We start from the raw sequence: 17,558 nt of genomic DNA on the forward strand, positions 1-17,558 counted from the left end.
ATTCATGTCTTCTGGTTTTTCATCTATTCCCTTCATTGCTCTAGCCAAGCCTTGTTGAACTAGGATGTCTTTTACCCTCTTTAGCATTAAGGTAATGTTGCCTTTGCCATTAAACCTCTCAATCTGAAACTGAGAACTTGTGCCTTTTATTGCCATTATCTCTTGAGCAATTTCACAAACACTTTGTCAACACCAACCTTGAAGCTTTGATACCACTTTGTTGGGGCCTCGCAACAATCACCCATAGGATAAAACCACAAAGTATTTGAAATACCAATCAAAAAGAATTCAATAGCAACAAAAATAACAAAATCTAATCAAACACAAATATAAATAAGTACCACTAAGAGCACAAAAAAATTATTTACGTGGTTTGGCCTTACTACATACATTTACGAGAGAGACAAATACCTTGTGAACACCAACCTTGGAGCTCTAATACCACTTTGTTGGGGCCTTGCAACAATCACCCATAGGATAAAACCATGAAGTATTTGAAATAACAATCAAGAAGAATCCGATAGCAATGAATAACGAAATCCAAGCAAAGACAAATAAAAATAAGTACCACTAAGAATACAAAGAATTTATTTACGTGGTTCGGCCTTACTATTTATGTCCATGAGAGAGACGAAAACTATTCTTCACTATGAAAGAAAATGAGAAACAATACAGGTACCTTATGGCTTGCAAACCAAACCAACCCTTAACCCTTGTACACTTGTTCTCCCTTTTGTCTCTCAACCCAAAGAACAAAAAAAGGAGAAAAACTCCACTCTACACCAAGAGCATCCTCTTTCTGTCTACCTCTCTTTTCCTTCTCTAACAAGAAAATGAGTAAAACTTCTCTCGAAAAAAAAACCCTAGATTAAAAATAATATAGCAATTAAAGAATAAGACACAATCCCAACAAGTACATAGTGTGGCTATGGCAATCTTAGAATTGTTATGGTTTCCAAAACTAAGATAACAAAGAAATTTTTTCTTGTGGAGATGGCAATTTGATCCGCTCTTGTTGGGACGCCATTAACCCGTCTTGCCCCAATTGTGGTGGCTTTTAATTTTTTTTACCATTGATAGGGTTTGGAGTAGGTTTCAGGAACCTGAAACTCGATCTAGTTATTGAGGATAGAGTGGGGATGCATGGTATTTGTCTACCCTACCTTGAACCTACCCCTACCCCAACTAAATGTGTGTGTGTGTGTGTGTGTGTAGGGGTGGCAATTATACGAGTTTGGATGGGTTGGGTTTGGGTTGAGCTTCAATCCAATCCATCTAACCCGTTAACCCATTAATAACCCATTTAGAGAAAAATAAATGGGTTGGGTTAAACCCAAACCTGCCTTGACCCAATTCAACCCACCCAACCCATTATTTTTTAATTCATTAAAACATAAAAGGATGCAAAAAATAGAAAATACAAGAAAAATAAAACAAAAATTACAAAAGAACACAAAAAAATAAGAAAACAAACCAACAAAATTACAAAAAACATAACAAAATATAGAAAATACAAAAAGATAATAAAAATCGTGGGACAATATAATAGGAATTATGAAAAACACAAAATGAATATAAATAATAAAATTGCAAAAGAAAAATAGAAAAGCAAATCGTATAGCACACAACGTATAGAATTCAGTTATTAATTCTGTCTTTGGGGATATTCATCAAACACTTTTTGGTCTCAATTTTTGAGAGAAACAAAAGATAACTTATGTCTATCCACAATCATGAAGTCAGAGAGTCCCCACTAATCATCGACAACGAGCCACTAAATTATCTGAGCTCTGGCTCATTGGGCCTTTAGTCCCTCTAGTTCTTACTACAGATGGGGTTTGATTTGTAGTACTGTTATCAAAGTCTCAAAATCATCCAAGCTTTAGCTCATCGATCCTATTACTCCAATTCTTGGATGAAAATAGAGGTACTATAGCTGAATTGTTTATCTATGGTGGCAGTGCATTCATTGGCTCCTTCTCACATGCAAGATGTGGTAAATACATCTCTTCTTCGTGTGAAATGACTCAAAATCACTGATCAAGACCTGAAATGGATAATGGAGAAGATCTCAATGGTACACATGATGGATGATATGCTGGTTGGGAAAATGTTGGATTTTAATCTCATTAGAGATTAAATCCAATGGGGTTTGATTGGTCAATTACATGAAAAAATACATCTGCACATTTTTCTCTTACTAAAACCACTTTTTAACTTGAACTACATTGAAAAATTACAAGAATTGTTTTGGGTTTTTTAATAGGAGCTGATTTACACTCCTTAGATATAAAGAGTGTAAATCAGCGCAATGAGGCATTGTACGCATGTGTGCAACACTTTCCTCACACCCGCGTGGCTTGCAAAGGGCGGCTTTACCTTCTGGTGCGACGCTGACTGTTGATGTGATCAATGGTCATGATTCAATCAGGTGTGACCAAGAGGCACCATTCAAAATTAGCAATCATTAATTGTTAACTACCTTTTAACAGTCACAATTTAAATAAGGAGCCTTTTCTGAACCAGCACCTTCCTCTGCTCCATGACTCTTCATAAATTATTTAAGGAGTGTGGATCAAGCATTTGCACACACAATTTTTGAAAATTACAGTCTCTCTCTTAGTTTGATCCGCTACTATCTCATAGAAGGTTTCTTTGGAGACTCTTCAACTTTGTTGGTTCTAAATTCTCGCCCAAGGCTCTATTGTATCTTGGGAACGGATTTGCTTGTAACCCAACAGTAAACCCAGTGAAACTGAGTGGGGACAAATAACATTCTAAAGACAGTGTCTTCAAATCTTCTCTTCCAAGTTTTAGTGACCCCATTTTCCAACAAAAAATGCGAGGGATCTATTGATAAAATTATAGAGTGAGAGAGAAAGGTATAGCATGAGAAGAATTTAGGGTTTAGATTCAGAGTCAAAATATCATCAAAAGTAATGGGTTATCCATTGGGTAGCCATGACCCAACCTACCCAAACCATTAAGTCACCCTTTATTGGGTTACCCAACCCGTAATGACCTAGAATTAAATGGATACAGCTCAATCCATTAATTAATGATAGGGTTGTGTAGGTTAGTGGGTTGGGTTGAAAAATTGCCACCCCAATGTGCGTGTATGTATGTGAAAGTATGAATGATCAAGTTAGGGTGGGGCAAATTTGGGGATTCTTCTTTCCCGTGGGGATAGGGATGGGATTGGGATTTCTATCCCCATGGGGTATGGGACAAGGTACTTGGTTCAGGTTTGGGGATGGACATGCAAAACCTGGCCCTGCCCCCACCCTATTGCCATTTCTAATTTATTGGGTCTGTTTTTATAACACTTGCATTTTTTTATCAAAAGAAAAAGAGAGTAGAAGAGAAAAGAAAAGAAAACAAGGGTCATTGAGTTAAACACCCCTATAATTCCACATAATTATTAAAACACCCCTTAAAATTTGTATATTACTAAGGCACCCTTCATAGTTTGCCCCTATATATATTGTTACACCTAGCAATACAAAAATTAGCTATTTGTTATATAGTTTTGGTGTGATGTTGTTGAGCTCAAAAATATTGGACAGAAAAAGATCTCCTAAATAACTTTGTTTCACTAGTATCATGGTCGAGGATTTTATTTATTTATTTGAATTAAAATGAAAGCATTAAGCCATGGAGTTATAATGGCGTACAAAGGTTGTTCCTAAGGCTCAGTTTGAAAAGAGTGTAAATACAAATATATACAATACAAATACATACAAAATAATACAAAATACAAGATTTTACACTCTTTATATTTGTATTGGTACTCCTTCCAAACTGAGCCTAAATAACCAGTCTCTTTCTCTCAATTGTGAGTAACATTAAGGTAGAATAGGTGCCACGAAGACAAACAATACATCCACCACATTTAGTAGCTATTCACACCATTCTACTTGGAAAACCAAAGAGTAGAGTAGAGCTAATCATGGAAGGTTCGTTGAGAAAATATCCATCTAAGAAATGGCTTATTGCTAATAATGCTGCAACAAACAGACCTAAACCTTGGTATATCATCCTACAAAGGTCTTTAGTCATGTCTAGGGGTGGATTTGAGCCAAGCCAAGCTGAATAGTATATTCGAGCCAGCTTGTGAGCCTCATGAGCTGAGCTCTATTAGGCTCAAGCTCGGCTCGAAGTTTGGAGGAAATCGAGCAGAGTCGAGCTTTTCACGAGGCGAGCTCAAGTAGCTCGCGAAGCGCTACTCGTTGCCACCCCTAGTCATGTCATCAGTGATCATGTGAGGTTAGGCCAAACCAACCCACCATGTGTCAGTTGTTAGATTATGGTTGCTTGGTTTTTATAATGGGCAAAGTTGGTATTTTAGTTCTTCTTCTTTTTTGATTAAATTAGTCAAACAGATTAGGGTTAAAATGGCCATTTAATACTTTGTTTTTGACGGACCAAGCATTTAATAAAACAGAGGAAAATTGCCAAAGGTGCCTTAGTAATGCAGTAAAATACAAGGGGTGTCTAAATAAATGACCCAAAAGAAAAACTTGTTCTCTTTTTATAAAGGGAAATTTTCTAAAACTCACCATTAGTTTTCAACATTTCTCTTAAATTCACCATAATTTTTCAAAATGTCTAAAACTCACCATATCAGTAAGTTTTTATTTTCCAAAACTCACCTTCCGTTAGTACACCGTTAATGCTTCTTAACAGAGGTGTCCATGTCAGCAAAATAACAACTTTCATGACCAAATTACCCTAAAATGGTGAGTTAGAGGAAAAATGGTCCTTTTCATTTTTAATGTTTTATTATAATTTTCAATGTTTTTTTTTATAATTTTCTCTTTTCTTACATTTTCTATTTTCTACAATCTATAAATTTTTGGTGTTCTTTCTACAATTTTTATTTTCTGATTTTGTTTTACAATTTCTATAGTTTCTATAACTTGAAAATACTTTTTTTTATTTTGTTTGTAATTTCTATAATTTCTATATTTTTTGTAATTTCTATGTTTTTATGTATTTTATATTTGAAAGTATTTTTTTGAATTTTTTCCATTTTTCATGTCTAAATATTAAGATGGTAATATATTAACACCCATTAATTTATTTTGTATATATTTTATATTTTCTATGAAGATTAAAATGGTAATATATTAACGTCTGTTAGTCTGCTTAACGTCAAATTAATGACATGGTGAGTTTTAGACATTTTAAAGAATTGTGATGAGTTTAAGAGAAATGCTGAAAACTCATGATGAATTTTAGACAATTTTCCTCTTAAAAATATAGGATTGTGTTTATTTTCGGTATAAATACAAATCGATGTAAAACTCCACTATCAGTTTGTATTTACATGCGTTTGTTTTTGATGTAAATACAGACCGGCATAAAATTCCACACCTGGTCCGTATTTTCACGAGTTTGTTTACAATATAAAATTTATAACGTAATCGATTTAAACCATCTAATCGACTGAGTTTTCCATTTATAATGATATATACATTTGTATCGGTTATACATCAAAAAACTCTAACGGTCCATTAAGATGTTAAACCCATCAATTGACTTTTCCATTAACTGAGTTTTTACATTATGATTTTTTCCACTAAAATCAAACGCAACCTAAGGGAATCCTTTGGACAAATCCATATTAGATTTAATATATCGATCGTCCAAAGGATGATTCCCTCATACTTGTTTGTGAATAAAAAAAAGGATATGATTCCCTTTTTTTCTAAAGGATCTCAAAAGAAAAAGAGTAATGCTAGCTTCAATGAGGTTTCTCTTAGTAATAAATCATCTTTTCTTCAATCACTATGAACCCTACGTAGAACCCCATCTCCAATGGGTCTGACCTTAGAAGATCACCCATTAAAAAGTCGAAACTATTAGATAACTTTCAGTTTCAGCCATCTGAAATAAATACTAAGTGTCATTTGATTGCATTTTTCAGAGGTTTCTATGTGAAAATATTATTTTTCAGATCTCATTTTATTTGGTTTCGCCTTTTAAAATTGGTCTGAATCTTATTTTCTGAAAATAATAGACCTTACAGAATGAATATCAAAGGCTTCAAACTGTTATAACAGTCATTACAGTAGTCATTGTTGCACATTATCATGACCCATGCTTGTAATCATTAGGCTGGATTGACAGTTGTAACGGCTTCCCATATATAATCAATCAATACTGAAATAAAGGCATTGGACGATTAAACTCTTCTTCTTCTTCTTCGATGATGTTTGTGATTGCTAAAACCCTCTTTGAGCGGTGCTTCAGCACTACAGTTCGAGGGCAGATACAAATAATCCCAAACCCAAAAACCAAACATTCTACCTGTCTTTCTCTTTCGCTCTCTCTCTCCGCCCTCTTTCTGCCACCTCCGCTGCAACAGCGGTGGCTCTCTCTCTCTCGCTCTCACTCTCACTCTCACTCTCTTCGCCCTGTCTTCCCGCCACCGCTGTTGCAATTTACAGCGGCGGCTCTCGCTCCCCCCCTGTCTTTCTCTCGCTCTCGCTCGCTTCCTCTTTCTCTCAAACAAACTTATAAAACCGAAACCGAAACCGTCATCAATTACAGAAAGCCAGACGGGAAATTTTCATGTAAGGGTTGTAAATCAAACAGAAGAATCGTACATACACATGAAACCCAAAACAGAGGATGTCGATGAAATGACAGGAGAAACACACCGAAACCGATCAACTGCGGTCTGGGTTTTGTAGAGGAAAGGATTTTGGATATGGGTTTCCATTTGCGCAGGATTTGGTACGGGAGATTGGAATTTCGGAGCCTGTTGGATTTCAAAATTGACTCCATTCTCTCTCTCTCTCTCGGTCTCTCTCTCCGCCCTGTCTTCCTGCCACCTCCGCTGCAACAGCGCCGGCTCTCTCTCTCCCTGTCTTTTCTCGCTCTCGCTCGCTTGCTCTCTCTCTCACAAACAAACTTATGCAACCGAAATCGAAACCGTCATCAATTACAGAAAGCCAGACATGAAATTTTCATGTACGTGTTGGAAATCAAACAGAAGAATCGTACAGACACATGAAACACAAAACAGAGGATGTCGATGAAATGACAGGAGAGACACACCTATGCAACCGAAATCGAAACCGTCATCAATTACAGAAAGCCAGACATGAAATTTTCATGTACGTGTTGGAAATCAAACAGAAGAATCGTACAGACACATGAAACACAAAACAGAGGATGTCGATGAAATGACAGGAGAGACACACCGAAACCGACGAACTGCGGTCTGGGTTTTGTAGAGGAAAGGATTTTGGATATGGGTTTTCATTTGCGCAGGCTTGGTACGGGAGATTGGAATTTTGGAGCCTGTTGGATTTCAATCTCTCTCTCCCCTGTCTTCCCACCACCGCTATCGCTGCTGTAACAGCGGTGGTTGGATGAATAATAATAATATTTTTATTAATTATTAATTGTTAATTGTTTTTGTTAAACATTAATTTCTTTTATTAAATTTATTTGTGTTATTTATTATTTATTAATTATTTTAATATTTTTATAGTCATTAATTTTTTTTTTTTAATTTTATTCGTTTCATTTATTAATTTATTATTTTTTATTTGTATTGTTTCAATATTATTTGAAAGTTGAAAATTATTTTTTATAAGATAATGCAAATTGAATTCAACATTTCTAAATAATATGTTTTTGGGGTAAAATAATAAAATCAGTAAATTTCAGATGATAAAAGATTGATTCAACACAAACAAATTTATGAATTCAGATCCTCCAAAAAGAAAAAGTAAAAAAAGCATCTATGCCTCTTTTCAGATTTCAGACATATTTAATATCAACAATAAATCTGAAAATTTAAAAAGATATTAATATTTCAAATTTGCTGGTAGCCAAAGACAGCACCCTCCATTTTTTTCCCACTATTTTCCTACCAATTGAGTCATGGTTAGGATGTGTATTGAGAGTTCTGGTCAATTAATGCTCGTATTATGAACAAAAACCAGCACTCTTCCTCCTGTAATTCTTGCAATGATAAGTCAGAATTGGGTTCATGATGGATGAAGCTCTTTTGCTCCAGGTAGTCACTATTGTTCTATTCCCTCTTTCTACTCACCACGAATTGAACACTCTATTTAACCTTTCAATAATAGAATCCTCGAGCACAGACCGATGTATGCTCTTAATCAAAATGTTCTTTAACATATGGGTTCTGCCCCCTCCATCCCAGCAATTGCAATGATAAAAGGCTTCTCTTTGATTATAATCAAATAATTATTATACCTGCATTCTCTCTCCTACCAAAAGAATCAGAATAAAAGATAAGCAGAGTGTAAACTAGAATAGAAAACAAGAGAATTTAGTGAGAGGAAGCTGAATATAATTGTAGGTCTGTTGTATTACCGGATTCATTGATCAACAATGATTTATATAGATAACAAATACAGAGTTTGACTTGTACAAAGAGATTGGAGATAAATCTGTGAGAGTTCTAGATTGACTAGATCATGAACTCTCATTCATAGTTCTGGAAGGACTCTTGTCGTTGTCCTCCTGACAAACTCCATGGTGACTGAGTTGTGTTGGCAGTGGACTCCTGTAATTTATCAAGAATTAATCAGCTAAAGAGCTATTATATGGTTTCATATCAACTAATGAAACATTCTGCAGTTTCCATACTATTGTACTTTTCTTTCCTTGAGATCAACACCCCATCAAATAATGTGGTTCTTTTCAATTTCAGTTAGCTAGGTTTTCCTTAGTTTCAGTTGCGATGGGTGCACTCTCATGGTAAATTGCTCTATATTTAATGAAAAATGGCAGAGACAGAGATGCCTGACTCCTCTTTGTACTTAGGATTCTTTAAATACTCTCTTTGAGGGCTTCCATATATACATGTACTACTTGTCCACTGTGTCAACGATGTGAAATGGCACATACTGAAAATCCATGATGAGAATTCTCAACAGTGCATTATTTATACAACTAATTAATCTTCAATATTCCACAATGATTTGAAATTCTCTAGTGCAGAGGAGGCCAATTTGTCAAGCATGGCCTGCAGCAGTGAAGACACTGCAATATTGGCTACTTAATCTTCCATTTCTTCATACAAGGATGAAGAAGGATGCAGTCTTCAAACCTGTATTTTTTACTTTCTCTCCTCAAAAGGTGGAAGAAAAAGTAGAATCATTAATTACCAAGTTAACCTCCATTACTTCTACTCTCTACCAAACCCCTTTGCATCTTTTGACATCTCTTCTGTCATTTTGAAAAAAAGAACCGCCTAGTAGTGCTTGAAGGTCCCCACCATGGTGAGGTCTTCCATCAACTTGTACTGAAAATGTCTCTTATCTGAACCCATCTCTCACCTAAATTATTGGAGTACTGGAAAGTTCAACTTCAATGAGCCCAATCTCATACTATAGGAGGATTGAGGACAGGCCCTCACTCATGCCTGTCTAACTGTGGTACTATGGGTTTATTTCTAGGTACCTTTTTTACTTGGTAAGTAAGAAGAATAGAACTAAAGCTAGCACTGTAGTAACAAAAAAAAATTGTTATAGAAAGATTAACGAGAACAATAGAACAAACAGTAGGCATTGGTATTATATATATACATTAAAGTACTCACAAGACATTATTAGTCAGACTCAACTCATCTGCTTTGTACTGGAGTCCTTTTGCTTTCTTTCTTCTTTCCTAGAGCCTTAAATTTATTCAAGGTGGAGGGATGGCCACCTTAAATTTTAATAAAAAATTCAGAAATACAGTTTACATTGGATGTCTCTATATACCTCTGAGACAAGACCAATAAGGTTCTGTACTTCAACGGAAAGAAACTAGAATGCTACACATATGAAGTTGCTTGTTGCGACGATATTCTGTTCGTGCTATGCCGACATAACTTTCTGAATGTAAGATTCTGCTTGGGCTTTTGCAAGGTTGCTTGCCAAATTCAACATTCTCTTGAAGCTGCTTGGGTTATAAATGGCTATGTTTCGAATGAATTCTCTGCAATCTGCTATTCGCCTCATAACATTCTTATCATTCTCCGTTCTTTCTCTGTTCATTCTTGTTAGAGACCTCCAAGCTTCTTAACATTTCTGGTGAGATTGTGTCTTATACATATTGTTTTCTTGTTTCTGGTTTTCTATCATTCCATTCTTTCTTATAGCAGTTAAATAGATTGCCTATTTGGGACTGAGTTATTGTGTGGCTTTTGGTTGTTCAGAACCTTCTGTGTTTCACTGTCATTCATTCTATGTTGATGTTGTGCACTTTAAATTAATAGAACTTCATGACTCATACCTATTCTTCAGCCCCTTCACAAGGCATTCTTGTTTAAGTACCCAATAAATGCTCATGAAGCAAGAGTTATTCCCCATATTTGATGATTTTGTCTATTTATTATTAATATTTCCCTGCTGTGTTTTACTTACTTAGACTAATCCATTTAAATAATCGGCAAAGAGAACTATTTCCATGAATAAATGAAGCCAATCTTCCTTTATGTAGAAACAAAGAGATGACTTGGAGATTCTTGATCATCTCTCAGTTTGTATTTGATTTAATTTTCTGGAAGTACCTGAATGGAACATCATTATGTTATCCTCTATTAGAATTTGGACTTCACATATTTTCTCTATCCCGTAAGGAAAAATGGACAAGCCCACATAATGTCTGCCTGCACTAAACAAGGCCTTTTCTTATAAATTCTCACAAGGGTAAACAGAGGAGGAGGCAATTATATTGCCTTAAAGATGGTGTTTACTACCTCTGTCATTTGCTTTTATTTTTGCTACTCACAGCATGACTAAACACAGTGTCACTTTCATTATTTTGATTAGTTTTTTTCCTTAAATTAAAACCAGGTGGACAACCAAACATTAACATCTATATATTGATCAATTTAATTGATATTGTCCCCTTTAACTATTATATAATAGAAAAGCTATAAAATAAAGGTAAAGAAAAGTAGATGAGGAAAGAATATATCTTAGTCTAATGCTACTTTTGAGTCAGATAAAGGCAGTTACAACTTTCAACCTCAGCCGACAACATCGTTGAACCAGATCTTAACTTGATCAGAGATTCAGAGCCTTGCTTTTAAACATATATAGATATTTAGAAACCTAACTAATTAAGCATTATGATATTTTCTTATTCCAATCTTGGATTTATTTATAGACCCAGTTTTCCTGAGGTTATGTTATTTATTTATTTATTTTAGTTTTTATTATAAACACCTCTTTCATTAGATTTTGTATATTAAATGGAGGTTAATTTCAAGCAAATTACTGAACAGTTATTGTATTTCTAGGAATTGCAGATAATGGGTAAAACACTTCAGATCTTTGGTTTTCCTTCTAATGTCACTGCAAAAGAGGTTAAGGAGTTCCTTGAGGAATATACAGGTACAGGAAGCATTTATGCAGTAAAGATCAGGCAATCCAAGGTTGCAAGTGCAGGAGCATTTGCAATTGTTCAGTTCACAACTATTGAAAATACTAGGGCTCAACACTTACTAGCTAAACAACTACGCTATAAAAATTCCAAACTGAGGGCCCAAACCGTGATAAAGGATATTGTGCCCATCAGAATGGTGACAATATTTAACTTGGAAAATGTTGGCTTGTTCTTCGGCTGCCAAATTTCTGATGAGAAGTTTTCAGTTCTTTGGGAATGCAACAATGTTGACGTGAGCTGTCAATTTGGTCTACAGAAATTATTCTTCTTCCTATCCCATTGCGATGTGAGGTACAAACTAGAGCTATCTTCTCAGAACATTCGGAGAATTCAGCTACGTCATATACATGGTCAATTAAGGAAGTTCCTTTTAATTCAGGTACCATTATTAATGTTAAGATACATGCATGCATGCATGCATACCATGTTTAATTCTAGCTTAATATCTTCCTACTCTTATATAAATATAAGGGTCATTAATTTACTAATTAAAACACTCATATAGTTTGAAATCGATTTATTTAATTTAATCAACCTTCCATTAGAATAAATTTAACCAAAGGAAAATAAAAATAAAAATAAAGATATTATTTTTGCTCCTAATAAGACACAAGCAACCCAAATGAAGACTATAGGATAGGTTTAAGTAAATCCATGAAACTATAGGGGTGTTCTAGTAAATGACACTTTTTTAATGTAGAATTTACATTAAACATGACTCTATCTTTTCAATGCACTCAATAAATTGTTATCCTAAATTAGGAGAACCATTTTCATCATGTTTTCTTATTTTAAAGGATAAAATACAAAAATCTCCCCTGAAGTTTTCTGACAATCATAAAACCCCCCTATAGTTTCATTTTAACAAATGCCTCCCTTAAACTTTTGAGAAATTCAACAAAAACCTCCCTTCTGTCATTGTTCCGGACGGAAAACGTTAGATTGATGCACCAGTTTTTTCCAAATACCCATTCTACCCTTTTATAAATTATTTTACATACAAAATTATTGAAATAACCCTATTTTAACTAAACAAAAATACATATTTCAGTAATTTTATATGTAAAATTATTGAGATGATCGTTAACAGAGGTTTCTGTTGACATAAATTGGAGTTACTTCAGTGATTTTGTATGTAAAATAATTTATAAAAGACTAGAATGGGTATTTGGAAAAAACTGGTGCATCAATTTAACGTTTTCCGTGTGAGGCAGTGATGAAAGGAAGGTTTTTGTTGAATTTCTCAAAAATTCAGGAGGCATTTGTCAAAATAAAACTATAGGAGAGGTTTTTATGATTATCAGAAACATCAGGGGAGGTTTTTATATTTTACCCTATTGTTATTCTTGCCCACCACATACGTTTTTCTTTTCTTTTCTTTTTTTTTTTTTTTTTCTGCTTGCCGACCACACAAGTTATATATACTCCTTTATGATTAGATTGTTCAAAAATGTACAATAAGTTAGTTTATACTCTCGTACTAGTAATAGGACATAAATAGTAATTAGCTTTTTTGTAATTTCAACCAGGTTCAAAGTATCAGTATACATAATGTGCAAAAATTGCATGTTGCACCAGATTTAATCCGATATAAATCCATGACAGATGGACCTGGTCCGCTCCAATCTAATAAATATTCTGGACTATTTTGAAGCGTTTTAATTTAATGTTTGGACCATCTAATATTTTATTAGTGGATGGAATATTGGTCCATCCAATTCAATCTAACATAATAGAAAATCTATTATGGATGGACTAAGTCCAATCCAATAAATACTTTGGACCATTAGCTCTGAACTGATCAAATTCAATATGAGGGCAAATTAATTTTGATTTGGACGGGTCCAACCCAATTCCCAAGTCTCCCAAACAACCAAGCAGAGACCATAGCAGCGAGCTAGCTGACACTGATATCTATGGTGGTTGTTTAAGAGTCAACCTTTTTCCACTTGAGTAGGATGTGATATATATTGCTAGGTAGTGAATGTAGTTGGGTTATAGGAATTTGTTTCCTTCAATTTTGATTTGAGTTGTTACCAGTTGCCACGTAAAAATATTTCTCTGATATATTCTGCTGGAACCCTGAAACGTACAACAGAAAGTTTGTTCACATAAACCTTGTCTATTGCAATTGTAGGTGATCGGTGCACCTCGAATTTATGAGAAAATTTTACGGTCTTCAGAACCCACCATTCATGAAGAATCTGCGTCAGACTATTATAAATACAATATTCCTGATGATCAGTGGGTAAGAACAACGGATTTTACTCCATCATGTTCCATAGCACAATCTTCCTGCATCTGTTTGAAACTTCCACAGAATTGCGAGCTTCCAAACATTCGTGAACTGTTTTTCAACTATAAAGAAGATGAAGGCCGATTTGATTTAGAAAATGGTTCTTCCTTCTGTCGCAATCTGGATCTAGTCCCCATTGTTCAGCCTCCTGAAGGATTCGAGCTTCCATTTGATATTCTCTACAAAGTTAGTTCCTTGGTTCAACATGGCTACTTATCAGGGCAAACACTGGATCGCCAGTTTTTCAGCTTGATAGATCCTCGATCAACACCCAGAGCTGATATAGAACAAGCCCTTAATGATTTGTACCGCGGAGACGAATGTTTCTATGAACCTGTGAAGTGGTTGGGAAATCAATACAGGATGTATCAAACATCGAAGAATGTTCCTAAGATGCCTCGGGTTTGGTTGGGCACTCGCGTGGTTAATGTTCGCAGAGTTCAAGTTACCCCTTGTAAGGTTTACTTCTATGGTCCAGAACCCATTCTTTCCAATCGTGTTCTACGCCATTATCCTGAAGAGATTGATAACTTTACAGAAGGATACTTTCTGTTTTGAAAAATGGTATAGTAATCGGTGACAAGAAGTTTGAGTTTCTTGCCTTCTCATCAAGTCAGCTGCGAGAAAATTCTGTGTGGATGTTTGCTTCAACGAATGAGCTTAGTGCAGATAGCATCAGAGAATGGATCGGCAATTTTCGTTATATAAGAAATGTGGCAAAATTTGCAGCAAGGTTGGGTCAGTCTTTCGGTTCATCCATTGGAACATTGACTGTGAATAGCGGTGAAATTGAAGTTATTCCTGATGTGAAAATTGAAGGAGAGGATGGAACCAAATACGTTTTCTCGGACGGAATTGGCAAGATTTCTGTTGAGTTTGCACGCAGAGTGGCAGCTGACTGCAATCTCAAGGATTATACTCCTTCTGCCTTCCAAATTCGGTATGCAGGTTATAAGGGTGTTGTAGCCTTGGACCCAACATCCACAGCGAAGCTATCGCTGAGGCCAAGCATGGCCAAGTATCATTCAGAGACCACGAAACTAGACGTCCTGTCATGGAGCAAGTTTCACCCATGTTACCTCAATCGTCAAATAATTTTTCTGTTGTCCACCCTCGGAGTCGAAGATCATATATTTGAGACTAAGCAAAAAGAGGTTCTGCAGCAGCTGGACCTGATTCTAACAGATCCTTTCGTTGCACGAGAGGTGCTTGATATTATGTCTTTTGGAGAGAACACCAGAGTTCTCAAGGAAATGCTCAAATGTGGTTATAAACCTGATGTTGAACCATACCTTTCGAGGATGTTGCGAACTTTTCGTCTATCAAAGCTTTTGGATCTTCGGACTAGGTCAAGAATATTTGTTCCACAAGGGAGAGCAATGCTGGGTTGCCTTGATGAAACTGGAACCTTAGACTCTGGGGAGGTATTCATTCAAGTTTCTTCAGCCGGATATAGACAATTCAGTGATAGTTCCATCTTTACATTTGGTGGAGTTGAGTTGAGCCAGCAAACATGTATCGTAACGGGGACAGTAGTAGTGGCTAAAAACCCTTGCCTTCACCCTGGAGATGTGCGTGTTCTACGTGCTGTTCATGTCCCGGCTTTGCGACATATGGTGGACTGTCTTGTTTTCCCACAGAAGGGAAAGAGGTCAGTAAAAATAACTCTTTGATTGCTAATGTTGGGCTGTTTTTTCACAAACAAACTCTTTCAATTGTTTTGTTGGATGCAAACCTTGCATGTTGCATCTACCAAAACATAGAATGCACAACATAACAAAATTTCTCTCTGCAACTTGAATAGCTCAACAGTTATTTCTAGTACCGGTACTTTCAATACCATAGAATTTGTGATCAAATAAATGAGTCATTCATGCTCAAGTTGTAATACAAGTTGAATTTGTGATTTCATTTCAAAATATCATATTCTTTTCTTTTTTTTTTTTCTTTTGCTATTAATTTTAGTTGAATATTGATTCTAGACCACATCCAAATGAATGCTCTGGAAGCGACTTAGACGGTGATATATACTTTGTCAGCTGGGACCCTTTGCTCATCCCACCCCGTCAAGTGCAGCCCATGCATTACACTTCAGAACCAAATACCCAACTGGATCATGAGGTTACAATTGAGGTATTAATCATCCATATCATCATCTGTCTTCAAATTGACTATGACTATATATGACTATATATAAATATTATTAATATTTTCTATCACATAATGTTGGAAATTAGGCCAGAACAGTGGTTGGTACTAATTGGTCTCTGTAGATTCTGTGAAAAAAGAAGATTATAGTGTGGTTTGAGAAGAGAGTCTTACTTGAATAGAAATTAGTAATACCACATATGTTATGGTTTCAAAGCATAAATATCATGTCTACATTGATATTTTTCATATTTGAGAACAATTTGAAAACCTGATCCCAGAATGTATATACATAACACATATTTATTTATTTGGCTTAGGAAGTTGAGGAGTACTTCGCAAAATATATGGCTAACGATTGCTTGGGAGTCATAGCAAACACCCACACTGTCTTCGCAGACAAGGAGATACGCAAGGCTGAGAGTGATGCGTGCTTAGAGCTTGCTAAGCAATTTTCTATTGCTGTTGACTTCAACAAGACTGGTATTCCAGCTCATGTCCCCTCTTATCTACATGTCAAGGAATACCCAGATTTCATGGAAAAGCACAATAGAGACACCTATGTATCACGGTCTGTGATTGGAAAGCTCTATAGGGAGGTTAAAGATATTGCACCAAAAACATTCTCTCTAGAACCCTTCACTCAAGAGATGGCAAGGAAGTACTACGATTGTGACATGGAAGTTGATGGCTACAAGGGTTATCTTGTAGATGCTTATGAGCGGAAAAAAGAGTATGATCACAAGCTGGAAGGCCTAATGGAGAAATATGGGATCAAAACTGAGGCAGAACTAGTGAGTGGTAACATAATAAATGAATCCAAGTCTTTCCAAAAGCTCAATGATCCTGAGGAAATTGGATTGGCAGTGAGGTCCCTAAGAAGAGAAGCAAGGGCATGGTTTACTGAGGAGTCCACCAAGTCAGATTCTCAATCTGAAAATCTGGAAGCCAAAGCATCGGCTTGGTATCATGTTACATATCACCCGGATTACTGGGGTTGCTACAATGAAGGAAAGAGTTGGGATCATTTCCTTAGCTTTCCATGGTGTGTCTGTGATGAACTACTCAGGATAAAGAAGAAGAAAATGATGATCACTCCAGGCAATCCGCTACAGCGACGCAGGCTTTTTATTTATTTTGTTTTTATTTTTATTTTCATTTTTATTTTTATTTTGGTAATGGGCTACACAAGAAAGAGTAACCCTACCCCAAAACCCCTAGATCCCCTAACCCAGTGAAGGTAGGATTCAATCCTAGGTGTCTCCTATAACCAGCTAGAGACTTTACCAGAAGACATATCCAGGATATATCTTAATTATAATAAGTTCAACCATGAACATCTATTTCGTTATATATGTACATGTCATAAAATTATTCATCAGCTGTATAATTATTTATGCTCCAAAATAAATAAATAAATAGATAAAGTTAACTCCAGATGTTGATATTCGTAATTATATATTAAAATTGAAGAATGTTTTTATGAACCCAACATTAACCGTGATTTTGCATATTGAATTGAACATGCATGGATTGAACTGCCGGTAGTACTATTGAGAGAGCTGTATAATTTGTATCTGCTGTTCATTCAAAGAATGATCCAACAACAATTTGTATTCATCTACCCAAAATATTTTAGATAGAGCACAGTTGAGAAAACATTGACAGATAACAACCCTTTGTTAAACCA

General features: G+C 35.5%; 1 protein-coding gene across 1 annotated transcript; it reads left to right on the forward strand.

The window, feature by feature from the left end:
- The first annotated feature begins 9,721 nt into the window (after window positions 1-9,721).
- LOC148791726 (putative RNA-dependent RNA polymerase 1) lies at window positions 9,722-17,302 on the forward strand. The gene is given in 6 exon segments (XM_088887208.1): window positions 9,722-10,064; window positions 11,279-11,803; window positions 13,562-14,249; window positions 14,252-15,371; window positions 15,703-15,853; window positions 16,189-17,302. Coding segments are annotated over 5 exon segments (3,390 nt in total). The 5' UTR covers window positions 9,722-10,064; window positions 11,279-11,290; the 3' UTR covers window positions 17,107-17,302.
- The last annotated feature ends 256 nt before the right edge of the window (window positions 17,303-17,558 follow it).

Source organism: Nelumbo nucifera, chromosome 5, assembly GCF_055504915.1.
Source record: "Nelumbo nucifera cultivar China Antique chromosome 5, China Antique-T2T, whole genome shotgun sequence".
NCBI classification, from domain to species: domain Eukaryota; kingdom Viridiplantae; phylum Streptophyta; class Magnoliopsida; order Proteales; family Nelumbonaceae; genus Nelumbo; species Nelumbo nucifera.